The sequence below is a fragment of the Dipodomys merriami genome, unplaced genomic scaffold, assembly GCF_024711535.1.
Source record: "Dipodomys merriami isolate MVZ:Mamm:240054 unplaced genomic scaffold, mDipMer1.0.p SCAF_84, whole genome shotgun sequence".
In the NCBI taxonomy this organism is placed as follows: Eukaryota; Metazoa; Chordata; class Mammalia; order Rodentia; family Heteromyidae; genus Dipodomys; species Dipodomys merriami.
This window is the reverse complement of record NW_027206446.1, coordinates 1,902,361-1,929,484: the sequence shown is the minus strand read 5'-3', so window position 1 is coordinate 1,929,484 and position 27,124 is coordinate 1,902,361. Positions and strand designations below refer to the sequence as shown.

Genomic DNA, 27,124 nt, shown 5'->3' with positions numbered 1-27,124 from the left:
AACAAACAAAAAAAACCCAAAACCAACCAAAGAAACCCACAGAAAACCCAGAGAGTGGTAATAGAGAAGTCAGAGCAGTCACAATGAGAGGTGGGTTATTGGGGGGGAGAATGAGCTAATCAGGCTTCTGTGTTGTGACACCCTCTGAAATATATTTTATTTAGTCAGCCATGGGGCTTGAACTCAGGGCCTGGGCGCTGTCCCTGAGCTCTTTCACTCAAGGCTGGCGCTCTACCACTTGAGCCACAGCGCCATTTCCAGTTTCCTGGTGGTTCTTGGGAGATCAGAGTCTCATGGACTTTCCTGCCAGGGCTGGCTTTGAACCATGATCCTCACATCTCAGCCTCCTGAGAAGCTGGGATGACAGGTGTGAGCCACCAGCGTCTGGGTTTTGATGTAGATTTTAGCTCAAGTTTCTGCGGCTTCTGTTGGAGGCTGCTTAGTCCCTTGACATAGGACAGAGCAGGAGAGAGAAGAGACAGGTACCAGGTTGAATGCTGCTGAGCACTGATGTACCCAGCAACCCAACCTGCAACCTCCTCAAACATCGCCACCTGGTGGGCAGAGAGTATTCGACACACGAGCTCTACCATATCATACTCCAACCATAGTAAGATTGATTGATTTTGCCAGTCCTGGGACTTGAACTCAGGGCCTGGGCGCTGTCCCTGAGCTTCTTTTGCTCAAGGCTAGCGCTCTACCATTTGAGCCACAGCGCCACTTCCGGCTTTTCCTGTTGATGTGGTCCTGAGGAATCGAACCCAGGGCCCCATGCATGCAAGGCCAGCACTCTACCACTGAACCACCTGCCCAGCCCCTGTAGCAGGTTTGTAAACCTAGTATGTGAGTGTCTGGAACAGGTTCAATAGACAGTCCCTGCGGCCTGTGGCGGGATAGCAGGTAGGATGGGCTCACTTGGTTCTTTCCATCAGTTCAGTGGTTTCTAAGAGTCCACCTGTCAGCAACTTTAAATAACACTAGCCCACAGGGAATTTGACTTGAGAGTCATAATGCCAGGCTCATTATACATCTAGCTTTGCTTTTCAAGGTCCACTTGACACTTTATTAGGCTGATCTTCTAATAATAGGACGAGGGAGGAAATTAACAGATGACTTGGGAAATGATGTCAACTTAATCAATCTAATTAATGGGACAATTAGGGTGTCTGTGAAGATAATGGCCCACAGAACTGTAACGACTCTAATTATTAGTCCTACCTAATTGGCAAAGGAAGGTAAAAGGATGGGCTCAAGAGAGCACGCGGTGTTGAGTTTTCAAATATGTTTTGTTCTCTATGTAGGGCTTGAACTCAGGGTCTGGGTGTTGTCCCTGAGCACTTTTTGTTCAAGGCTAATGTTCTGCCCCGTGAACAGCTCCACTTCTGCGTTTCTGGTGGTTCACTGCAGAGTTCCATGGACTTTCCTGTCTGGGCTGGTTTTGAACCAGATCTCAGATCCTCAGATCCTCAGATCCTCAGATCTCAACCTCCCGCATAGCTAGGATTATAGGCGTGAGCCACTAGTGCTTGGCTCAGCTCATTTATGCCAGTCCGGGGGCTTGAACTCAGGGCCTGGGCGCTGTCCCTGAGCTGCTTTTGCTCAAGGCTGGCACTCTACCACTTGAGCCACAGTGCCACTTCTAGCTTTTTTCTTCTTCTGTGGTGCTGAGGAATCAAACTCAGGGCCTCATGCATGCGAGGCGAGCGCTCTACCCCGGGGCCGCCTTCCCAGCTCTGGGGATGGGGGTTTCCAGGGCAGTGGATGGATGAAGGGAACAGGGGATGCAATCCAGCAGAGCACTCAGTGCAGGTGTGTGGGGTAAAGGGTGAGGGGAACGTGGCCTGGGGGGCAGAGAGGGATGGAAGGACACGTGTGCGGTTAATGGACACATTCAATTCTACCCCCCGCCCGCCCCCCCCCCAACAAGAAGCATTTACAGCTTGAAAGCAAGAAGCACTTTTTCCCTCTAAGGTGCTCTAAGCTTACAATGATTAGATAGAAGGCATTACTTCTATGTGTAAGATGTGATTGTATGTGTATGTAATTATATGTGTGTGATTGTATGTATGTGTGTGCGCGCATGCACACACTCACTGGCCCTGGGGCTTGAACCCAGGACCCCGGGGCTGTCCCTAGGCCTCTTCGATCCAGGTGGTGGCTCTGCTGCTTGAGCCACCTCTCCACTTTCAGGTTTTTCATGGTTAACTAGAGATGAGACTCTCATCACCCTTCCTGCCCGGCCTGGCTTTGAACCTCGGGCCCTGGGGTCTCAGCCTCCTCAGTAGCTGGGATTCTGGGTGGGAGCCAGCGGCCCCCTGCTCACTGCCTACATTTGAATAGTGACTCCGTGACCAGTCCTGGGGTCTTCACCACAAAGGGAAGGCTCCGTCCTCAGCCTGGGAAAGACCAAAGCCAAGGAGATGGAGAAAATGGCAGAGAGGGAGGAAGAAGGCTGCTGCTGCTGCTGCTGACGATGACGATGATGATGACGATGAGGAGGAGGAGGAGGAGGAGGATGACAATGATGATCCGCAGTCCACCTGGCTGGCCGGCCCCGGCGCCAGCCGCCGTGGCTTCTCCTTTGAACCTGACCACGTCCTGTCATGTGATGAGCTGTTTTTTTCCATGAGAAGCGATGGTAACACTTCCATTTTCTGTGTGTGCCTGTGAGTGCACGTGTGTGCCAGGAATGGAATCCAGGGCCTTGTCTGCGGAAAACAGATGGGGGGGATGGGGTGGGAGGGTCCTCTCTCCGGGGCCTGGGCTGGCTGGCCACATGGGGCCACACGCCATGCAGCCCAGCGCTCCTTCTCACGTCTACCTTCAGTGGGGGCCAGGGCAACCGTGCTACCTGACTGACAGCTGTCAGCCCCGCCCCTGGCGCCCCACTGGAGGCTGGGACGGTCCAGGTCCAACTCCCTGACAGCTGTTACTCCCGCCCCCCGTTCCCCATTGGAGGGTGGGAGGGTCTGCCTGCCTGCCTGACAGCTGTCAGGCCTGGCCCTGGCGCCGGGGCTGCTTCGCGCGAAGGCCCGTCAGGCTCGGACCAGTGGCGCCGCTGGCCTTGTGCCAGCCCCGCTGCCATGAGGAGCCGGGAGGAGGACGCACAGCCACCGCAGCCGCTTGCTGCTGACAGCGCCATGTAGAGCACTGTGCTGTGATTGGTGGAGAAACCCTCGGCAACGCCCCTTCCTGGCCCTGGGGGGGGGAGGGGAAGGGGCGGTGGCTGCTCCTGAGGCTGAGCTCTAAGGGCTGGGTTCGAAGCCAGCCCGGGCAGGAAAGCCTGTGAGTGAGACTCTTTAGCTCCAAGTCAGCACTGCGATGTGAGAAGGAGTGCTGCAGCTCAAGTAGGAGAGAACCCGCCTTCCACTACAGATCTGGGGGACAGCGCCCAGGCCCTGGGTTCGAGTCCCAGGCCCGGATGAACTGTTGGCCGTGGACCCGGCGTGCGGGGCTGGAGGATCCCCGAGCTAAAGCGCACAGTGCGGATCCTGAGACGGGGGGGGGGGGGGGGTGTGTGTCAGGTCACACCCCAGACGCGAAGGCTCATGGGAGCCCTGGCCTTTCTCGGTCCAGATAGTGAAGAACAAGAGGTTCTTTGTGGGGGATCAAAAGTCCCGACCCCAACTCGGGCGAGTTGGCCCCGTCAGCTCCTGCGGGGGGCAGAGCTTGCTCTTTCCGGGGCTTCTCTGCCGCGTAGGGCCTGTCAGCTCCTGTGGGGGGGGGGGCAGAGCTTGCTCTTTCCGGGACTTCTCTGGCACGTTGGGCCTGTCAGCTCCTGCGGAGGGCAGAGCTTGCTTTTTCCGGGGCTTCTCTGGGCCTGTCAGCTCCTGCGGGGGGGGGGGGGGGGCAGAGCTTGCTCTTTCCGGGGCTTCTCTGGGCCTGTCAGCTCCTGCGGGGGGCAGAGCTTGCACTTTCCGGAGCTTCTCTGGGCCTGTCAGCTCCTGCGGGGGGCAGAGCTTGCTCTTTCCGGGGCTTCTCTGGGCCTGTCAGCTCCTGCGGGGGGCAGAGCTTGCTCTTTCCGGGGCTGCTCTGGGCCTGTCAGCTCCTGCGGGGGGCAGAGCTTGCTCTTTCCGGGGGCTGCTCTGGGCCTGTCAGCTCCTGCGGGGGGCAGAGCTTGCTCTTTCCGGGGGCTGCTCTGGGCCTGTCAGCTCCTGCGGGGGGCAGAGCTTGCTCTTTCCGGGGGCTGCTCTGGGCCTGTCAGCTCCTGCGGGGGGCAGAGCTTGCTCTTTCCGGGGGCTGCTCTGGGCCTGTCAGCTCCTGCGGGGGGCAGAGCTTGCTCTTTCCGGGGGCTGCTCTGGGCCTGTCAGCTCCTGCGGGGGGCAGAGCTTGCTCTTTCCGGGGCTGCTCTGCTCCTGGGCCGGCTGGGAACGCGATCCTCGCCTCTGGGCTTCCCGTTACGAGGGTGGCGGGTGCGAGGCGCTGCCACCAGCGCCGCCTTCACCCACGCGAGCCGCGCTCCTGCCGTGGGAGGCGCTGCCATCTCGGAAAGCCGTTTCTAGGTCACGCACTGCTTCCAGTAATGGGTCCACTGGGCCGGGTGGATGATGCGGGGCTCCATTCGTTTCCCTGCGCCCTCCGGGGCCCCGCCCCCGCCGCCCTCCAGCCACGCCCACCAGCCCTGCGGGCCGAGCCGGAATCATCGATGCTCCTCCCGCTCCCCGCGGTGTTTTCCCCAGGTCGGCGTCGGAGGACCGCCCCCCCCCCCCATCCGGGTCTCCGCCGGGCCGCAGCGGGCGAGTGCGCACGCGCGGCGGCGTGCGCGTCCCCGCGTCCCCGCGCGCGCGCCCCGCCCCGCCCCGCCCCTCCGGCCCGCGGCGTCGGCGCAGGCGCGCTGGGCGGCTCCTGCGGGGACCGGCGGGGACCGGCGGGGAGCCCGCCGCCGCCATGCCCGGCAAGCTGAAGGTGAAGATCGTGGCCGGCCGCCATCTGCCCGTGATGGACCGAGCCAGCGACCTGACGGACGCCTTCGTGGAGGTGGGTGCGGCCGCGCGGGCCCGGCGGGGTGACCCCCGACCCCCGACCCCCGACCGCTCCCACCCCGCACCCCCCCCTCCCCACCTCAGGCCGCCGCGGGGCCCGGTGCGGCGCGGTGCATGCTGGGGGTCCGGGCCACCTGCCGGCGCGGGGCGCAGGCGCAGTGAGGGCCGGGCGGGGAGCGGGAAACGGGCTGGCGGGGCCGAGGCTGGGGGACCGCCGTGGGAGGCCGAGGCTGGGGGACCGCCGTGGGAGGCCGAGGCTGGGGGACTGCCGTGGGAGGCCGGGCGGGGAGGGGGCTGGTGGAGGCCGAGGCTGGGGGACCGCCGTGGGAGGCCGAGGCTGGGGGACCGCCGTGGGAGGCCGAGGCTGGGGGACCGCCGTGGGAGGCCGAGGCTGGGGGACCGCCGTGGGAGGCCGGGCGGGGAGGGGGCTGGTGGAGGCCGAGGCTGGAGGACTGCCGTGGGAGGCCGAGGCTGGGGGACTGCCATGGGAGGCCAGGCGGGAAACAGGCTGTCAGAGGCCGAGGCTGGAGGACTGCTGTGGGAGGCCGAGGCTGGAGGACCGCCGTGGGAGGCCGTTGGGGAGCAGAAACGGGCTGGCGGGGCCGAGGCTGGGGGACCGCCGTGGGAGGCCGTTGGGGAGCAGAAACGGGCTGGCGGGGCCGAGGCTGGAGGACCGCCGTGGGAGGCCGTTGGGGAGCAGAAACGGGCTGGCGGGGCCGAGGCTGGGGGACCGCCGTGGGAGGCCGAGGCTGGGGGACCGCCGTGGGAGGCCGGGCGGGGAGGGGGCTGGTGGAGGCCGAGGCTGGGGGACCGCCGTGGGAGGCCGAGGCTGGGGGACCGCCGTGGGAGGCCGAGGCTGGGGGACCGCCGTGGGAGGCCGAGGCTGGGGGACCGCCGTGGGAGGCCGGGCAGGGAGGGGGCTGGCGGAGGCCGAGGCTGGAGGACCGCCATGGGAGGCCAGGCGGGAAACAGGCTGTCAGAGGCCGAGGCTGGAGGACTGCTGTGGGAGGCCGAGGCTGGAGGACCGCCGTGGGAGGCCGTTGGGGAGCAGAAACGGGCTGGCGGGGCCGAGGCTGGGGGACCGCCGTGGGAGGCCGAGGCTGGGGGACCGCCGTGGGAGGCCGGGCGGGGAACGGGATACGGGCTGGTGGAGGCCAAGGCTGGAGGACTGCCATGGGAGGCTGAGGCTGGAGGACTGCCGTGGGAGGCCGAGGCTGGGGGACCACCGTGGGTGGCCGAGGCTGGAGGACTGCCATGGGAGGCCGGGCGGGAAACGGGGCTGGCAGAGGCCGAGGCTGGGGGACCGCCCTGGGAGGCCGGGCGGGGAGGGGGCTGGTGGAGGCCGAGGCTGGAGGATAGCCATGGGAGGCTGAGGCTGGAGGACTGCCATGGGAGGCCGGGCGGGAAACGGGCTGGCAGAGGCCGAGGCTGGGGGACCGCCGTGGGAGGCCGGGCGGGGAGGGGGCTGGTGGAGGCCGAGGCTGGAGGATAGCCATGGGAGGCTGAGGCTGGAGGACTGCCGTGGGAGGCCGAGGCTGGGGGACCGCCGTGGGAGGCCGAGGCTGGAGGACCACCGTGGGAGGCCGTTGGGGAGCAGAAACGGGCTGGCAGGGGAAGGGGGGAGCATCTCCAAAACAGGCCAGAAAGCTGGCTGGAAGCGAGTGTCCAAGCCGTGGCTCAGCAAGCTGGAGCAGGCTCAGACAACAACAACAACAACAACAACACAGAGACGGGGAACCATGCGTGTGTGAACAACACCACCACCACACACAGAGGGGGATCCACACGTCTGTGAACAACACCAACACCACCACACACAGACGGAGAACCACGCGTCTGTGAACAACACCAACACCACCACACACAGACGGAGAACCACGCGTCTGTGAACAACAACAAGAACAACACCACACGGACGGAGAGCCACACGTCTGTGAACAACAAGAACAACACCACACGGACGGAGATCCACACGTCTGTGGTCTACACTTGCAATCCTGGCTGTGTCCAAGTGGTGGAGGTCAGCTGAGCAGCGAGCTGGAGCAGGCTCAGACAACAACAACAACACCACCACACACAGACGGGGAACCACGCGTCTGTGGTCTACACCTGCACTCCTGGCTGGTTGGGAGGCCGAGGGGTAGGAGGATCCGAGGCCCGAGGCCAGCCACGGCCGAACCCTTGGTGAGGCTCCTGGATGGACAGCGGTTGGACAGGGGTGTGTAACTGCCCTTCCATGTGCAAGTCTGAGACTGGGTGGATGAAGATAGAAACCAGCTCGGGGCCGCAGAGGCCTTCAGATTCCAGCACCATGGAGGGGAAACGAATCCAGCAGCGTGAGTGCCGGTCATTCCTGCAACCAGGCCCCACTGACCACACAAGCAGCGAGACCCTGTCCCAAGGATAACCAGCAAAGCCACTGGCCCCTGCCTGTCATCCCGGCTACTCAGGAGGCTGAGATCTGAGGATCATGGTTCGAAGCCAGCTCAGGCAGGGAAGTCCGTGAGACTCTGATCTCTAAAATAGAAAAAAACACCAACTAGAAGCGGTGCTCTGGGTCAAGTTTTAAAGTGCTAGCCTTTGAGCACAAAGAGGCTCAGGGGCCGTGCCCAGGCTCAGCGTCCAAGCCCCAAACTGGCAAGAAGACAGAGAGAGAAATTAACCAGAAACATTCAGGGCTTGGAGTCCGGGCTCGAGTGGTGGATTTGCCAGCCTAGCCTGTGAGAGGTCTTGTGTTCAAACCCCGGTACTGTCAAACGAACAAAAAGGCCAAAACACAGATGGGGCAAGTCATGGATTCATCCCAGTGATCATCTTTCTGTGACATGAACCAGAAGTATCAGGGAGCTAGTAGATAGTACAGTTGGTGCAGGCTGACACTGGAAAGGTAGACTGAGATCGAATACTACCCTCCTCCTCCTCCTCCTCCTCCTCCTCCTCCTCCTCCTCCTCCTCCTCCTCCTCCTCCTCCTCCTCCTCCTCCTCCTCCTCCTCCATCTCCTCCTCCATCTCCTCCTCCTCCTCCTTCTCCTCCATCTCCTCCTCCTCCTCCTCCTTCTCCTCCTCCTCCTCCTCCTCCTCCTCCTCTTCTTCCTCCTCCTCCTCCTCCATCTCCTCCTCCTCCTCCTCCATCTCCTCCTCCTCCTCCTCCTCTCCTCCTCCTCCTCCTCCTCCTCTTCCTCCTCTTCTCCCTCCTCTTCTCCTTCCTTCCTTCCTCCCTCCCTCCCTTCCTCCCTTCCTCCTCTGCTTTTGTCAGCTGTGGGGCCAGCTCAAGGTGAGCACTCTACCACTTGAGCCATAGCACCACTTCTTGTTTTCTGGTAGTTCATTGGAGATCAGAGTCTCATGGACTTTCCTGCCCAGGCTGGCTTTGAACCACGATCCTCAGATCTCAGCCTCCAGGGTAGCTAGGATGACAGGCATGAGCCATCAGCACTCAGCTTGCTTGCTTGCTTTCCTCCCTTTCCTCCCTTCTCCTCCTCCTCCTCCTCCTCTTCCTCCTCCTCCTCTTCCTCCTCTTCCTTCTTCTGCCACAATGAAGAGTTGGTGTTTTATTTTACATTCCCTGGCACTTATTAACTAAGGTCTTTTGGTGCCATGTGGCCAACTGAAGGGAAGGCTCTGAGGAGCTGCTGCCCTGGGTCAGACAGCAGATGGCCACGGCCACGTGTGATGCTTTGGGTAATGGAAAGTGGTGGATGAATTCCAGATCTATTTTTGAAAGAGGATTTGTTCTGAAAGATGGGAGTTGGCATCAAGGTGAAAGGCACCCCAGTGGCCGTTCCTGGCTGTTAGAAGTCGGCTGGCTTTCTGAAATCCACAGGGCTGGTGGAGATTTGGTTAGTGCGGAATCAGTTTTCACTTTGGCATTTTATGCTGCAAATGTCTTTGGGACCAAGGAGGCAGTTGGAATTAGGACTGGAGTTTTTGAGAGAGGTCTGGGTTAACAGTACATTATCACCACCATCTTCATCATCGTCACCATCATCATCATCACCGTCGTCATCATCACCATCACCATCATCACCATCATCATCATCATCACCATCATCATCATCACCATCATCACCATCATCATCATCATCATCATCACCATCAACATCACCATCATCACCATCATCATCATCATCACCATCATCACCATCACCATCATCACCATCATCATCATCATCACCATCATCACCATCATCATCATCATCACCATCATCACCATCATCATCACCATCATCATCACCATCACCACCATCACCATCATCATCATCACCATCACCATCATCACCATCACCATCATCAACATCATCACCATCATCATCATCATCATCACCATCATCATCATCACCATCACCATCATCACCATCACCATCATCATCATCATTATCACCATCACCATCATCATCACCATCATCATCATCATCATCACCATCACCATCATCATCATCACCATCATCACCATCATCATCATCATCATCATCACCATCATCACCATCATCATCATCACCATCACCATCATCATCATCATCATCATCACCATCACCATCATCATCATTACCATCATCACCATCATCATCATCATCATCACCATCATCACCATCATCATCATCACCATCACCATCATCATCATCATCATCATCATCACCATCATCATCATCATCATCACCATCATCACCATCACCCTCCTCCTCCTCCTCCTCTTCCTCTTCCTCCCCAGTCCTCAAGGTCTGGCTGCTGTATCTGAACTTTTTTTTTTTTTTTTTGCTCAAGGACTGGTGTTTTACCACTTGAGCCACAGCCCCATTTCTGGCTTTTTGGTGGCTCATTGGATGCAGGAGTCTCACAGACTCATTCCCCAGGCTGATCCTCAGATCTCAGCCTCCCGATAGCTGGGGTGACACGTGTGCAGACAGAGCAGAAAGTCTCTTCCATCTACTTAACCCGGAACAAGCCGGAAGGAGGGCCGTGGCTCCAGTGGTGAAGCACCAGCTGTGAGCAAAAGATACCTAAGCAAGTGTGAGAGGCCCTGCGCGAAGCCCGGCCCCTCCCTGGACACGAGCTGACTTCAGACCCGCCTGCGTGCTCGCAGGCCGGCCAGCCACCCGGGAATGGGGGAGTAATGGAGGGGCACGCCTACCACGCATGCATTGGGCAACCTGGACTCTAAGGCAGGAGAATGAAGCCCAGGCTAGTCAGGGGCTGCCAGCTGGCCCGCCCTGGGCTCGGTGGGAGCTAGCTAGCCTTGGCCACCCCGGGGCTGGGACTACAGGTGTGTGTGGCCAGGCCTGGCTCCCTGGGATACATTTGGACTAGGCCAGGAGGATGGGAAGAGGGTCACAGCATCCTGAGCATGCGCAGTCCAGCGCTGACCGCCGAGTGCTCCTGGGCATGTGCAGTATAGCGCTGACCACCAAGTCCTCCTGGGCATGCTCAGTCCAGCGCTGACCGCCGAGTGCTCCTGGGCATGCGCAGTCCAGCGCTGACCGCCGAGTGCTCCTGGGCATGTGCAGTATAGCGCTGACCACCAAGTCCTCCTGGGCATGCTCAGTCCAGCGCTGACCGCCGAGTGCTCCTGGGCATGCGCAGTCCAGCGCTGACCGCCGAGTGCTCCTGGGCATGCGCAGTCCAGCGCTGACTGCCGAGCGCTCCTGGGCACAGTAGTAACATCGCCGAGCAGCATCCTGGGTGTACGGTGGTCTCCCTGTGTTGGAGACGCCGGTGGAGGGTGTCAGCAGGCGATCGTGTCCTTCCCCACGGGGGGGAGGCCCTCCCCTCTCCTCTCCTCCCCCCCCCAGCCCACCCTCCTCCCGTGGCTGCACCTCCAGCCCCACCCCCGTCTGCTCGCCTCGTCCTCAGGTGAAGTTCGGCAACACTACCTTTAAGACGGACGTGTACCTCAAGTCGCTGAACCCCCACTGGAACTCGGAGTGGTTTAAGTTCGAGGTAGGTGTGCGGTGTGCAGAGGTGAGCCGTTTCTGGGCGCCACCCCTCTCCCGGGGCCAGGGGTGGTCAGGTGGGGACCCTCCATAGAGGGTCGAGCAGGAGAGAGCTCAGGGACAGCGCCCGCCCCGGACTGACTGGCCAAAAACAAAAGCTGGACATGGAGCTGTGGCCCAGGTGGTAGAGCACCAGCCCCGGGTGAAAAAGCTCAGGGGACAGCCCCCAGTCCCGGCTCTGAGTTCAGGCCCCAGGAGCTGGCAGAAAACCAACAAACCAGAAGCCCAGACTGTCATCCACAGTTTATTGGGTTCATAATCCACTTTGTGCAATGGCAGCTCCTTTGGACAACTACTTAAAGATAGTTCACACCACACATAGAAAAACAAAAGCAACCAAAGCAAGGCCCCCATGGAGGGCTGCGTGCTTGCAGGTGGACGATGAGGATCTGCAGGATGAGCCGCTGCAGATCACCGTGCTGGACCATGACACCTACAGCGCGAACGACGCCATCGGCAAGGTGTACATCGACATCGACCCTCTGCTGTACAGTGAGGCCGCCACCGTCATCTCGGGCTGGTTCCCCATCTACGACACCATACACGGTAGGCAGGAAAGTCCATGAGACTCTGATCTCCACTGCACCACTGACTAGCCAGAAGTAGAGACTGAGCTCCAGTGGTAGATCATCAGACTTGAAAAGTTCAGGGACAGACTGTGGCCTGAGCTCAAGTCCCAGTACCAGCACTAAAAAAAAAAAAAACACGAAAAGAGGGCCGGGCAGGTGGCTCAGTGGTAGAGCGCTCGCCTAGCATGCATGAACCCTGGGTTCCATTCCTCAGTACCACAGACACAGAAAAAGCCAGAAATGGCACTGTGGCTCAAGTGGTAGAGCGCTAGCCTTGAGCAAAAGAATTTGCTCAGGACAGGCTGGGAAGGTGGCTCAGTGGTAGAGCGCTTGCCTTGCATGCATGAGGCCCTGGGTTCAACTCCTTAGCACCACATAAGCAGAAAAAGCCGGAAGTGGTGCTGTGGCTCAAGTGGTAGAGCACTCGCCTTGAGCTGAAGAGCTGAGGGACAGCGCCCAGGACCAGAGTTCAGGCCTTATGACCAACCAAAAAAAAAAAAAAAAGAAGTTTATGAACTTATAATAGAGCCAGTCATATCAAATGAATTCTTTTGTTTGTTTGGAAAGCACAGAGTTGCCAGCAACTTACTGTGACTTTACAGGAATAATGCTTTTAAACTGCCAATTTCAGTTGTTACGTGGTAAATATTGATAGATGTGGCCTATAAAGAAAAGTTGTTGAGGTTCTGAATCTTTTCTATGTGTATATGTGTGCTGGTCCTAGGGTTCGAACTCAAGGCCTAGGTGCTATGCTTGAGCCTGTTTGCTGTAAGTCTAGTTAGTGCTCAGCCACTTGAGCCAGAGCTCCACTTCTAGCTTCTTTGTGTTAAATGAAGACAAGTCTTACAGATTTCCTGCCCAGGCTGGCTTTGAACCATGATCCTCAGATCTCAGCCTCCTGAGTAGCTAGGATGACAGGCTGGAGCCACTGGCTTCCAGTTTTAATTTCTTCCCTAATATGGAGATGCCGCTCAGTGTTAGAGAAGTTAACTTTCTGGGTTGATGTCACGTGTAGCATCAGTGAATTGGATGCCTTTCTACTTGGTCTTGGCTTACATTATTGCACACCTGGGGCCATAGTGAAAAATATTCATGTTGTGCTTCAGAAAGTGTTAACAGTAAACCATTGTATGAAAATAATTAAGCCCGGTGCTGGTGGCTCACGCCTGTCATCCCAGCTACTCAAGAATCTGAGATCTGAGAATCATAGTTCAAAACCAGCCTGGGCAGGAAAGTCCATGAGACTCTTACCTTCCAATGAACCAGATGTGGAGCTGTGGCTCAACTGGCAGAGCGCCAGCCTTGAGCAAAAGAAGCTCAGGGACAGCGCCCAGTCCCTGAGTTCAAGCCCCAGGACTGACTTAAAAAAAAAAGAAGTTAGGAAGTGTTGTGCTAAGATTGTTACATTATTGAGATAACTTCTGTTACCACCCATTCGCTTCCTTATTTAATTATTATTTTCTTTTCCTTTTGAATCTTTAGGTATCCGTGGAGAAATCAATGTAGTCGTCAAAGTAGACCTTTTCAATGATTTAAATCGATTTAGACAGTCCTCGTGTGGGGTGAAATTCTTCTGCAGTAAGTAAATGGGTTGTCTTACTCAAGAAGAAATGTGTAATCCTTTTGAGAAATACAACATCAAATTTCTGTTCCCAGAGACTAATAGAAAAATAGTACTACACTTCGGTTTTGAGGCCAACGGAAAAAAATAATACTTATTATTTAATTAAAAATTTTTTTTAGCGTGTGCCAGAGTCCTGGGGCTTGAACTCAGGTCCTGGGCACTGTCCTGGAGCTCTTTTGCTCAAGGCTAGTGCTCTACCACCTTGAGCCACAGCTCCACTTCCCGTTTTCTGGTGGTTTGTCGGAGATGAGAGTCTCATGGACTTTCCTGCTCAGATTGGCTTCGAACCATGATCCTCAGATCTCAGCCTCCTGAGTAGCTGGGATGACAGGCGGGAGCCACTGATGCCTGGCCCAGACTGGCTTATTACCATGCTCCTCTAGGTCTTAGTCTCCTGAGTAGCTAAGATATAATCACCAGCACCCAGCTTAAATACACATAGTTTAAAAAAAATGGACACATAATAGATGATTTGTTTTAACAGCAACATCCATCCCCAAGTGTTACAGAGCTGTGGTCATTCATGGATTTGTGGAAGAACTTGTGGTCAATGAAGACCCAGAGTATCAGTGGATCGATCGAATCCGCACACCCAGAGCGTCCAATGAGGCCAGACAGAGACTCATTTCCTTAATGTCAGGTATTGATACAAAGGGGCATTGGTGTTGATTGATGTCATTCTCCCAGCGTCTTTGACTTGTTTGTGAAGTGCTACTTGAAATGTTGTCGAAGCTGGTTATGAAGTTGTTGTTTTTGTTGTTGTTGTTGTTTTGCTAGTCCTGGGACTTGAACTCAGGGCCTGGGCGCTGTCCCTGAGCTTCTTTTGCTGAAGGCTGGTGCTCTACCTCTTGAGCCACAGCACCACTTCTGGCTTTTTCTGTGAATGTGGTACTGAGGAATCGAACCCAGGGCTCCATGCATGCTAGGCAAGCGCTCTACTACTAACCCACATGCCCAGCCCTGGTTATGAATTTTAAGTGACTGATTCCTACCCCTGGCCCATTTTCAGCTGCGTGTTTTGAAACGTAGAAATGTGACTCAGAAGCCAGTGGTTGCTGGCTCAGTAGCGAAATGAAATTTTGAACCAGGCGCTGGTGCTCACTCTTGTAATCCCAGTCACTCAGGAGGCTGAGACCTGAGGATCATGATTCAAAGCCCCGCCAGGGCAGGAAGGTCTGTGAGACTCTGATCTCCAATGAAGAATAGAAAGTTGGAAGTGGAGCTGTGGCTCAAGTGGTAGAGCACTCACCTGGAGCTCAAAAGCTCAGGGTCAGCAGCCAGGCTGTGAGTTCAAGTCCCAGGACTGGCACAAAAGAAAAAAGAAATTGTGTTCAGAGAGTGTCTTAGTGGAAAGAACACAGCGCTGGTGATGAGGAGGCACCGGCAGGCGCTGGTTCTGGTGTCAGAGCTTAGGTTCGAACCCCTCCAGCTGTAATCCTGCCATCTTCAACCATTACCTTTGCACCGTCCTTGTCCAAATACTGTCTCTCCTAGCACTCCGACCCTGGGCGCTGTCCCTGAGCTCTTTTGTGCCCAAGGCTGTTGCTCTACCTCGTGAGCCACAGCTCTGCTTCTGGCTTTTTGCTGCTTCACTGGAGATCCAGAGTCTCACAGACTTCCCTGCGCGGGCCGGGCCTCAACCCCCGGTCCTCAGATCTCAGCCTCCTGAGCGGCTGGGCTGACAGGCCCCTGCCACCGGCGCCCAGGTTGTCGGGATTTGAGCGCCGGGTTGCGTGAGCAGGCAGGACGTGTGGGCTTGTTTTGTAGGTGAGCTGCAGAGGAAGATTGGCCTGAAAGTCCTGGAGATGCGCGGGAACGCGGTGGTCGGGTACTTGCAGTGTTTTGATCTGGAGGGCGAGTCGGGGCTCGTGGTCCGAGCCATCGGCACGGCGTGCACGCTGGACACCTTAACGAACCCAGCCACCTTCCTCCCGACGTGCCACTCCCCCTCCAAAGAGATGAAGGAGTAAGTATGGCGCCGGGGTCTGCCCCCCCGGGCGGGTGCGCGCGCCACGGGTCACAGTTCGGAGCAAAGTGCAGCAATCCTTTGTGTACCCCACATGCCCAGCCCTGGTTATGAATTTTAAGTGACTGATTCCTACCCCTGGCCCATTTTCAGCTGCATGTTTTGAAACGTAGAAATGTGACTCAGAAGCCAGTGGTTGCTGGCTCAGTAGCGAAATGAAATTTTGAACCAGGCGCTGGTGCTCACTCTTGTAATCCCAGTCACTCAGGAGACCTGAGGATCATGATTCAAAGCATGCTTTTTCTGATCAGACATCCCTGGCCAAGCTCATCGGTGCATAGGTAGATCGACCCGTTGGACTGGTAGAAAATGGCGTACCATGAAAGCCATGAGACGTTAGGTGTTTAGGGGTGGCTTCGAACCCTGCGTGTGAGAGTCGGACCACTCGAGGCGTAGAGACCCACCAAGGCCAGGGGGGCCAGGAGAATGAAATGAGATGAGTGGGTGTCAGCCAAGTAGGCCTGGCCTCCCCTCCCCAGCCCTCCCCAGCCCTCCCCTCCTCCTCCCTCCCTCTCCTACCTCTTCCCCTCCCTTCCTCTCCTCCCCTCCCTTATGCCTCCCCCTCCCATCCCCTCCTCTTCTCTCCTCCCCCTCCTCTCCTCCTCCCCTCTCACATCCTCCCCTCTCCCCTCTTGTCTCCTCCTCCCCTCCCACATCCTCCCCCCAATCTTCCCTCCTTCCATCTCGCCCCCTCCCCTACCCTTCCACCTCCTCCCCTCCCCTGTTCCTCCCCCCTCCCTTCCCCTCTTTTCTCCTCCCTCTCTGTCTTTTTTTTTGGTCAGTCTTGGGACTTGAACTCAGGGCCTGGGCGCTGTCCCTGAGCTCTTTCACTCAAGGCTGGCGCTCTACCCCTTGAGCCACAGCGCCACTTCCGATTTTCTGGTGGTTCCTTGGAGATGAGAGTCTCGTGGATTTTCCCGTCCGGGCTGGCTTTGAACTGTTCACCCCTGTCTGTCTCTGTTTCCTTTTTTGGAGGTGGGGGTCTGTCTTGGTCGCTCAGGCCGGCCCGGACCTCCTCCTTATCCGGAGCTGCAGGCACGCCACACCGCCTGGCTCAGAACACGTCTGTCTGAAGGCAGAGAGACCACCTTCCAGGCTCAGCCCACCCACAGCCTGCACACTCGGGTGGATTTTTATTTTATTTATTAATATCATCATTATTATTATCTGCCAGTCTTGGGGCTTGAACTCAGAGCCCTGGCCCTGAGTTTCTTTTCTTTGCTCAAGACACTTGAGCCACAGCGCCACTTCCAGCTTTCCCTCTGTGTGTGTGCTACTGAGGAATCGAACCCAGGGCTTCATGCATGCTAGGCGAGCACTCTACCACTGAGCCACCTGCCCAGCCCCTTGGGTGGATTTTTAGGTTTTTCAGGTTAGAAACCTTCAGCGGTGGAGCTTTGCAAATACTCCAAATGGCGAAAAAAAATCTCAGGAGTCTGAAACACGGGGACCTCACGCTTTGAAGACGGCACCCCTCAACATGGATTATTTAAGACAGGCTTTAGTGTCTGGTTTAATAATGAGGTTGGCCAGGTATAGCGGCTCATGTCTATTATCCCAGCTGTTCAGTAGGCTGAGATCTGAGGATCATGCTTCAGTACCAGCCCAGGTAGGAAAGTGTGAACTCCTGTCATCGTTAACCATCAAAAAATGGGAAGTGGGGTTGTGGCTCAAGTGGTAGAGCACCAGCCTTGAGAGGAAAAGTTTAGGGACAGTGCCGGCTCTCAAGTGCTAGTACTGGTGCACACACACACACAGAAAATTATTCTCAAAAGAAAGTACAGTATGGCTTATTGCCTAATTTTATTTAGTAGCACATGCGTAAGTGCAGTAATTTCTAAAAATCTGAGTTTGAGCCAGGTGCCGGTGGCTCACACCCAGCTACTCAGGAGGCTGAGATCTGAGGATCACGGTTCAAAGCCAGCCTGGGCAGGAAAGTCTGTGAGACTCTTATCTCCAGTAAACCACGAGAAAACCAGAAGTGGCGCTGTTGCTCAAGTGGTAGAGCACTTGCCTTGAGCTGAAGAACCGAGGGACAGCGCCGTGGCCCAGAGTTCAGGCCCCATGACCGACAAAAAAACTCCCCAAAACACCAAAAACCTGAGTTCAAGTACATTCTGGGAAACACAAATTTCTAGCTAGTGCGGATGGAGTCAGATTGCCCTATTAATTTTTTTTTTTTTTTGAGGAATCCAGATTTTGTCTCCTATCCGTTGAAATTGAATTAGAACCTTGAGTCTTGCAACCCAGTGTGGTAGTGCACACCTATAATCCCTGTACTGGAGAGGCTGAGGCAGAGAAAGATCTTGAGTTCAAGGCCAGCCTGGGATACCTACTGAGCTTCTGTCTCAAAAAGAAACAAGTATAACCAAACAAAAGCCCTGGGTTCCGTTCCCTCCCCCTCCCCTCCCCCCACACACCTGGCACCCTAGGAATTTATCTTCAGGGTGTGGACAGGCCTGGCTTCGGGAGATAAGGCACCTGAAAGATAGTGGTACTCAATGCTGCAGTGTCTTAGAACATACTGGAATGAGATAAGGAAATGCCTGTGCAATCAGAAAGAGCCATTGCTGTGAGGGGGGGGGGGGCAGCTGAGGGGCGGGGCCTGGCTGAGGGGCGGGGCCTGGCTGAGGGGCGGGGCCGGGCTGAGGGGAGGGGCCGGGCTGAGGGGCGGGGCCGGGTTGAGGGGAGGGGGCCGGGCTGAGGGGAGGGGCCGGGCTGAGGGGCGGGGCTGAGGGGAGGGGCCGGGTTGAGGGGAGGGGCTGGGCTGAGGGGAGGGGCCGGGCTGAGGGGAGGGGCCGGGCTGGGGGGCGGGGCCGGGTTGAGGGGAGGGGGCCGGGCTGAGGGGAGGGGCCGGGTTGAGGGGAGGGGCCGGGCTGAGGGGAGGGGCCGGGCTGAGGGGAGGGGCCGGGCTAAGGGGCGGGGCCGGGTTGAGGGGAGGGGCTGGGCTGAGGGGAGGCTGGGCTGAGGGGAGGGGCCGGGCTGAGGGGAGGGGGCCGGGCTGAGGGGCGGGGCCGGGCTGAGGGGAGGGGGCCGGGCTGAGGGGAGGGGCTGAGGGGAGGGGGCCTGGGCTGAGGGGAGGGGGCCGGGCTGAGGGGAGGGGCCGGGCTGAGGGGAGGGGGCCTGGCTGAGGGGAGGGGGCCGGGCTGAGGGGAGGGGCTGAGGGGAGGGGGCCTGGGCTGAGGGGAGGGGGCCTGGCTGAGGGGAGGGGGCCGGGCTGAGGGGAGGGGGCCGGGCTGAGGGGAGGGGCTGAGGGGAGGGGGCCTGGGCTGAGGGGAGGGGGCCGGGCTGAGGGGAGGGGCCGGGCTGAGGGGAGGGGCGGGGGCCGGGCTGAGGGGCGGGGCCGGGCTGAGGGGAGGGGCCGGGCTGAGGGGCGGGGCTGAGGGGAGGGGCCGGGCTGAGGGGCGGGGCCGGGCTGAGGGGAGGGGGCCGGGCTGAGGGGAGGGGCCGGGCTGAGGGGAGGGGCCGGGCTGAGGGGCGGGGGCCGGGCTGAGGGGCGGGGCCGGGCTGAGGGGAGGGGCCGGGCTGAGGGGCGGGGCTGAGGGGAGGGGCCGGGCTGAGGGGCGGGGCCGGGCTGAGGGGAGGGGGCCGGGCTGAGGGGAGGGGCCGGGCTGAGGGGAGGGGCCGGGCTGAGGGGCGGGGGCCGGGCTGAGGGGCGGGGCCGGGCTGAGGGGAGGGGGCCGGGCTGAGGGGAGGGGCCGGGCTGAGGGGAGGGGCCGGGCTGAGGGGAGGGGCCGGGCCGAGGGGCGGGGCCGGGCTGAGGGGAGGGGCCGGCTGAGGGGCGGGGCCGGGCCGAGGGGCGGGGCCGGGCTGAGGGGAGGGGGCCGGCTGAGGGGCGGGGCTGAGGGGAGGGGCTGAGGGGAGGGGCCGGGCTGAGGGGAGGGGCCGGGCCGAGGGGCGGGGCCGGGCCGAGGGGCAGGGCCGGGTTGAGGGGAGGGGTCGGGCTGAGGGGAGGGGCTGAGGGGCGGGGCTGAGGGGAGGGGCTGAGGGGAGGGGCCGAGGGGCGGGGCCGGGCCGAGGGGCGGGGCCGGGCTGAGGGGCGGGGCCGGGCTGAGGGGAGGGGGCGTGCTTTCTCCTCTAGGTTGCACAGCTCCTTCCTCCAGATGGGAAACAGCTGCACAGGGAGGTGGTTGCATTGCTTCGTTAGGATTGTCTTTTCTTTTCTTTCTTTTTCTGGCCAGTCCTGGGGCTTGAACTCAGGGCCTGGGCGCTGTCCCTGAGCGTCTTGCTCAAGGCTGGCGCTCTACCAGGTGAGCCACAGCGCCACTTCGGGCTTTGTCTGTGTGTGTGGTGCTGAGGAATGGAACCCGGGGCTTCGTGCGGGCTAGGCGAGCGCTCGACCACGGAGCCACCTGCCCAGCCTAAACATAATCCTTCAACACACTTTTTTTTTTTCTAATTATTTTCTTAAATACACCATCTTGAAATTCTAAACAGAAACAGTTTTTCACTTCCTTCATAGACTATTTAATCATTTATATCAGCAACGCCTATTTCAGTACAAAAGTAATAGGAAAACTTCATATTTGACTGTTTTTTTTAATCTTTCTAATACTATATAGTAAGTCCTAACTCAATGAAAATAATTTGTATGTTATGTTACAGGGTCTTAAAACCTAGATCCTAATGAATTTTTTTTGGGGGGGGGTATGGTCGTGGGGCTTGAACTCTGGGCCTGGGCGCTCGCTGTCCCTCAGCTCTTCAGCTCAAGGCAAGCGCTCTACCAGTTGAGCCAAAGCACCCACCACTTCTGGCTTTTTCTGCTTATGTGGTGCTAAGGAATCGAACCCAGGGCCTCAGGCATGCAAGGCAAGCGCTCTACCACTGAGCCACCTGCCCAGCCCCAGCTAATGAATTTTTGTGTGTGTGTGTGCTGGTGATGGGGCTGGAACCCAGGGCCTGAGCCGTCTCCCTGAGCTTGCTTTTTGGCTCAAGGCTAGTGTTGTACCACTTGAGTTTCAGTTATTGAAGATACAGTGAAGATAAAGAGTTTCACAGATCTTTCTTGCTAGGGGCTGGTTTTGAACTGTGATCCTCAGCTCTCAGCCTCCTGAGGAGCTGGGATGACAGGCGTGAGCCACGACACCCGGCCATGTAGCTGTTCTTTGCATTTGAACTTTTTTTTCTTTGCATGCTAGGGTTTCCAAAAAATATATGAATATGTGCACATATATACACACACATATATATATATATGTAATAAGTTCTCTCCTTTGCCTGCAAACTCCTTTACAAGTATTTTAAGCTAACTGTGCGATCTGTTGTATGTGCTGTGTTCTCTTTTCTTCCACTGTGACCACAAATCTCTCAGGTCTCCGCTCGCCCACCCCGCAAACAGCCACGGATGCCGCTCGACTCATAACAGCCCAATTCACACTGCCTGCGGCTCCCGACTCACCCAGAACCTCTCTGTGTCAGTCCCCACTCTCATCTACACTGGTACGGCACTGTTCGGAACCTCCCCCCGCCCCCCAGAGCTGGGGGGAGAGGCAGGCACCCCCAAATCCCAGCCTCCTCCAGGCTCCGAATTCTCATTCCAACTGCAATGCGCGCTGTGGGCTGAGCCATCCTGCAAGCTCACACTTACGTAAAAGGAAGTGTGATCCTCTCGATGTCAAAAATCTGTTCCACAGAGCCTCGCAGAACCTGGGCGCCGTGCCCCCCCACTCTTCCCCGACTCCCCCAATTGGAGTCTGCCTGTGAAATTTCCAGATCCTTCCATATTGGCTGAGAAAGCCTGATTGGGTCCGATTCTAAAATGAAATTGCTTAGAAGGAGTTGGGGCTTTTTTTTTTTTTTCTGGCCTCATGGGTCCCCCCAAAACCCACCCGGGGGTGGCAAGCAGAAGGTTCTCGCGCCTTCTGTAGAATAGAGTTGCTGGTGGACAGGTAAGTGCGGGTTTTGCTTTCCACGCAGAGTTGTTCATATCAGCTGCGTCTTTAGCTGTATCACTCCTGCTACTTTGGGATAAGGAAACATACTTTTTTTTTTTTTTGGTTGTTTTCTTTTTAATACTGATTTCTGTATGTATTTGTTCTTTGGAGGAAATCAAGGTGTGTGTGTGTGTGTAAGTGTGTGTCTCTCTAAATCGGAAAACATGTCGATTTCCACACACCGTGATTTTCCAATTGGAACCTCACAAAAGCATTGCTTTCCTCTATTTTTGGTTTAGATGTATTGATTTCTTTAATGTATGTATATATATATATATGTATATTATTTTGCGCCTTAATCTGTCATTTCATGCTTTTTTTTTAATTTTATAAATTGCCTTTTTGTTTTCTTTTCCCTTGGCTTATTAACTGTTTCAATGCAGATAATTTTCCTCCAGAGAATGCTGAGAAAAGTTGTAAGCGGCACTGGTTCTTCTACATGTCCTGAAAGACACAGACCGGGCCTGCCTCAGTGGCCCCCCTCCCCCCCATCATGCTGCCGTCTCTCCAGAGGCCTCCTGGCACATGATTATTTCATGTTTCTCCCCCCTTCTTCTGGCAGGGTGCCCTTCAGCGAAGACCCCAAGCCCTGTGCTCACTCATCAGGACCTTCCACCCCTCTGAAAAATCACACTTACTCCTTTTCTCCTTCTAAATCGTACAGCCGACAGTCTTCTTCAGACACAGACTTAAGTTTGACACCCAAAACGGGTAAGAGATTTCCACTGGCCCTGCCCCCTCCCCTCCCCCCCCTCCCTTCCCCTCCTCTCCCTCCCTCCTCTTTTTAATTTTTTTTTTTTAAATTGGAAAATTCTTATTTCGTTTCTGGGACATCTTCACACCACTCTTTCCTCTGGATTTTTTGCTTCAGTCCCTCCAGGGTGCATAGGGCGATCATTTTTCAGTGACTTCAACTAAAGTAGGAAGCTTTTTCTTTTTTATCCTTTTTTTTTTTTTTTTAAATCATTTCGACCTGATGTTGTTGAGAGATGGGCATTTTTCTTTTCTTTTTTCTTTTTAATAGATCCAATTCATTGTGGAGATCCAGTCCATACTTTTCTTTTGGGGTGTGGATCTTTCCGTTTTCCCCCCTGCCCAAACGGAGCAGGAATAAAACACTTCAAAGCATTGGCACGTGATTCCTTGTTTCCGTTTCAGAATATAGTCCTACCATGGTATCTCGGAAGGAATCTTCCAGAATTGCAATGGTTTCCTGGCAGTGTAGCGATCTAGTTATTTGTAGATGGGGCTGGCGGCTAGCTCAGTGGTAGGACTTACCAAGCATTATGCAGGAGGTCCTGCAGGGTAGAGGGGAGCAGGTGGCACCCCTCATTTCTCCATTTGTGGTGTACGACCTTTGCTTTTGCTCATCTTAATTGTCCTAAGTCAGAAAACAGCATTTTTTGTTTGTTTGTTTGTTTTTAGACACCCAACGTTGTTTTGCTTTGTTTTTACTTGGACTATTTCTCAATTTTTTTCCACTTTCCATTTTGTTCATTTCTGTTTGTATTTTTATGAATAACCCTTGGGTTTCTGTGAATTATGTTTTCTTCTCAAAAGTTGATAAGACATGAAATGAGATACTTGACTGCCCAAATCAGAGCTAGTTTCTTTAAATAATTCCATTATATTTTAAACAACAACTGCTGACATTGTTATAATCTTAAAGAACAATAAAAATTGTATTCACGGCCAGGCACCTGTAGCTCCCGCCTATCATCCCAGCTACTCAGGCTGCTGAGATCTGAGGATTGCAGTTCAAAGCCAGCCCAGGCAGGAAAGTCCATGAGAGTCTGATCTCCAATAAACCACCAGAAAACCGGAAGTGGCACTGTAGCTCAAGTGGTAGAGCACTTGGCCTTGAGCTGAAGAGCTGAGGGACAGTGTCCAGGCCCAGAGTTCAGGCCCCACAACCAACAACAAAAAATAAAATTAAAATTAAAAAAACATATACACACACATAAAAATCACAGCCAGGCAATAGTTTCTCACATCTGTAATCCTAGGGACTCAGGAGGCTGAGATCTGAGGATCACGGTTCGAAGCCAGCCTGCGCAGCAAAGTCTGTGAGACTATTTCCAGTGAACTACCAGAAAACTGGAAGTGGTGCCAGTGGCTTATGGTTGTCATCCCAGCTACTCAGAGGCTGAGAGCTGAGGATCATGGTTCAAAGCCAGCCTGGACAGGAAAGTCCATGAGACTTTTTTTTGGTAGAGGATCTAGCGATGGTTTAGGACATGCAGGTCCCATCTTCTGGAAAGTTCGAGGGACAGGCCCGCTGGTGAATCCTAGCTCAGGCTCTAGCTGGATGCAGCCACCAGTGCTTTGGCGTGTGGCATTCTGGTCAGACTTACTGCCATAAACATTGAACCGCTCAAACTGTAGTCTATTAAAAAAAAAAAATAGATTCTGGCCTTGATGTTTGTAACCAAACAGAACCAAAACCACCGTGTTTTGTAAATCTTTTTTTTTCTTTTCTCTCTTTTTATTATTATTATTTTTTTTTATATTTCTTTTTAATTATTTTGCCAGTCTTGGGGCTTGAACTTGGGGCCTGGGCTCTGTCCCTGAGCCTCTCTGGGCTCTTCCACTTGAACCACAGCACCACTTCTGACTTTTTCTATGTGGTACTGAGGACTGGAACCCAGGGCTTCATGCATGCTTGGCAGGCGCTCTGCCGCTGAGCCACCTTCCCAGCCCTTGTGTTTTTAAATGTAGTCTAGCCTCCTGCGTGCTAGGCCAGCTTTCTACCCCTGAGTGACACCCCCAGTTCTACGAATGTTCGGCACCTCGGGTTCTGTAGGGTTTGGTTTGGTTTTGTTTTTCAGTACCAGCTCTGGGGCTTGAACTCAGGGCCTGGTGCTCTTGGCTTTTTTCACTCGTAGGCTGACACTCAACCACTTAAGCCACATCTCCACTTTTGGCTTTTGGCTAGTTGGAGCTAATTGGAAATACATCTCATATCTCAGCCTCCTGAGTGGGTGGGATTACAGGCGTGAGCCGTCAGTACTGGGCTCTTTCTGCTCCTTGATTCATCTGAAAGGCCAAGCGGAGGGCAGTTTATCAAACAGGATGCAGCTGGCCAGGCTTACCTGCCTTCCTCATTGGCTTTATCATAGCATCTGTGATGTCAGCAGCGAATCCTTCCAGCCATACCAACTCATTTACAAATGCTTCTTTGTCCTGTAGTTAGTTCCAAGCTAATCTTATCAGAAATGTATTAATTTGTCGTCATTTGGTCTTAATCAGCACCCCAAGAAATAGTGGGGTACAAGAAGCCAATGATCACTGGATAGTTATTTGGAAACTGGAAAGCCAGAAAGAGAACAAAGATAGGAAAGATGTGTCCAAGAAAGTTGTATTTTTTGTTAATTATAATAGTTATAATAGTTAATACTATTATACTAATGTTATATAATACTATTTTATTATTATATACTATTATACTATTATGATGTATTGTTATAGCAATACTATAATAATATACGTAATAATACTAACATACCAGAATAGTTAACATTATTGCCTGTTTTTCTGCTCAGTCTCTCGTAGTTCTGTAGATTCTAATTGTTTATGTTTTTGCTTTTGTGTGTGTGCCAGTACTGGGGCTTGCGCTCAGAGACCGGGCACTGTCCCTTCATTTTTTCATTCCAGTTTGGCACTCTTATCAGCTGACCCATCATCCACTTCCAGCTTTTTCCTGTGGTTCACTGAAGATAAAGAGTCTTACGGACTTCTCTGCCTGGGCTGGCTTTGAACCGCCATCCTCAGAGCTTAGCCTCCTGAGGAGCTAGGATTATAGGCATGAGTCAGCTGTGCCTAGCTTAATCTTTTACATTTAATGAGGCTTATTCCTAAATACTCAACTAATAAGCCTGGAATTTCTGAATGCTAGTGTTTGGATACTAATTGAATCCTTGTTTTGAGGCAATTTAAATTTTTTAACCAGGCTGTTAACTATACTTTGTTTTTATCATCCAGAGAGTATTAGAACTCTGAACTCAAATCTGAGCATATGCATACAGTACTGTAATCAGAATATAGATGAGACATTGCAGAAGAAAAGATTCTCAACATCAAAATCAGACAGAAATAAGTTAGTCATTATTTTAAATTAAAAATGGCCACTGTCTACCTTATATGGTACTGAGAACTTGATTAAAAAATAATATACATTCAAGCCAGGTGTTGACCTCCAATTATCCAGCAAAAAGCTGGAAGTGGAGGCTGTTTCTGACGTGGTAGAGAACTAGCCTTGAACTCAGAAGGCCTGAGTTCAAGCTCCAGGACTGGCTCACACACAAAAATGTACATTCAATTTTAAAACACCACAGTATGTTACCTCTTAGCTAGAAACAATTTTCTTCCCCTTTTTTTTTTCTTTTTTATTATTACTTAAGTGATGTACAGAGGGGTCCCAGGTACGTAAGTTAGGTAGTGAGTACATTTCTTTTTTAGACAAGGATCTAGAATCAATTTAAAGATTTTCTTTGAATTTGTATTTTATCTTATTTTTTTGGTGCAACACATTTTTAGGTATACTTAAACGATGTGGTACATTTTCACCTTCCAAGTTAAACAGAACAAGGGAAGTAGTTTACATTTCTAAGAACTGTGTTTTAAGGATGATCACAACTGCCAGGCGCTGGTGGCTCACGCCTGTCATCCCACCCAGCTACTCAGGAGGCTGAGATCTGAGGATCACGGTTCAAAGCCAGCCTGGGCAGGAAATTCCATGAAATTCTTTTTTTTTTTTTTGCGGTCCTGGGGCCTGAACTCTGGGCTTGGGCACTGTCTCTGAGCTCTTCAGCTCAAGGCAAGCGCTCTACTGTTTAAACCACAGCTCCACTTCTGGTTTTCTAGTGGTTTATTGGAGAGTGTCACAATGAATGGCTTGTGGCTCAAGTGACAGAGCATTAGCTAGTCTTGAAAAGAAAAAACAGTTTAGGGACAGCGTCCATGCCTTGAACTCAAACCCCATCACTGAAAAAAAAGAGAAAGTTAAACTGCATCAAGGGCTGGGAAGGTGGCTCAGTGGTAGAGTGCTTGCCTAGCATGCATGAAGCCCTGGGTTCGATTCCTCAGCACCACGTACACAGAAAAAGCCAGAAGTGGCACTGTGGCTCAAATGGTAGAGCACCAGCCTTGAGCAAAAGCAGCTCAGGGACAGCGCCCAGGCCCTGAGTTCAAGTCCCATGAAGACTGGCACACACACACAAAAAAAGGCATCAAGTTGAACACATGTAAAGGAAGAGAATATTTGAGTTTGTTTTATTTTTTATTAAGTTTAGGCGTGTGCTTATTTGCCTTGTGCTGGGTGGAAGTGCTGATGCCTCTCCCCTGCTTCATGCACCTGTGTGTACATTGAAGTTCATTGGCTCCAGTCCCGCCCGCCCCCATTGCCTGTCTGCCTTCGTGTGCGTTTTTCTGATCACCTTCTGAACCTGCATCTCTACTACTTTTTTTTTTTTTGTCTTTTGTTTTTTCCCCACAGCACCTTCCCCTCGAGGAGCTGGGGTCTCCCAGAGCCCCAGCTCCCCTCTCCTCTCTTGTGAACCTTTCCATCTCACACAGCCCTGTCTTCTCTCGGGACCTAGCCTTAGCCCTCATCCTTCCCCCGGGTGCCCAGTCCTGAGGAAAAGCGTTTCTTTCAGTGACGAGCTGTTCCTGTCTACTTCTGGTAGGATCCCATGCTGTCATCCCCTTTGCAAAACACAAAAACAAAACAAAGCGACTCTTCCTGATTTCCTGCTCTAGACAAAAGGATGGAGTTCTGCTCACGGTCTCACTGCTGAACACCACTGCACCTGTAGCATGATCCCAGGGACAGCCTTGAGAACGGCCCAGTGGAGGATCCCACATGTCCCCGACGCGTATTTGTCCCTTATTTTCTGTCGGAGGACGTGGACTGAAGGGTCACCGTCATGACGATTAGATGCTTTCTCTCCTCTCCCTCCACACCAGCTCCATTTCCCATTGGACCTGTCCCATCTTCTCACCAAA

The 27,124-nt window shown here is 54.6% G+C and overlaps 1 protein-coding gene across 11 annotated transcripts in view; it reads left to right on the top strand.

Annotated features, from left to right (window-relative positions):
* Positions 1 to 4,827: 4,827 nt before the first annotated feature.
* Positions 4,828 to 27,124, top strand: part of C2cd5 (C2 calcium dependent domain containing 5) — a 67,321-nt gene continuing 45,024 nt past the window's right edge. For 6 of the 11 annotated variants that reach the window (XM_070011758.1, XM_070011755.1, XM_070011756.1 and 3 more), the window contains exons 1-7: positions 4,828 to 4,977; positions 10,830 to 10,916; positions 11,344 to 11,515; positions 13,021 to 13,116; positions 13,647 to 13,802; positions 14,930 to 15,128; positions 20,500 to 20,627. In XM_070011758.1, the coding sequence (XP_069867859.1) occupies positions 4,888 to 4,977; positions 10,830 to 10,916; positions 11,344 to 11,515; positions 13,021 to 13,116; positions 13,647 to 13,802; positions 14,930 to 15,128; positions 20,500 to 20,627 (928 nt within the window). In that variant the 5' untranslated portion in view covers positions 4,828 to 4,887. Of the gene's footprint in view, positions 4,978 to 10,829; positions 10,917 to 11,343; positions 11,516 to 13,020; positions 13,117 to 13,646; positions 13,803 to 14,929; positions 15,129 to 20,499; positions 20,628 to 21,683; positions 21,833 to 26,615; positions 26,802 to 27,124 lie in introns of all 11 variants that reach the window. The other 5 variants (XM_070011754.1, XM_070011751.1, XM_070011748.1 and 2 more) reach the window with 3 other exon arrangements.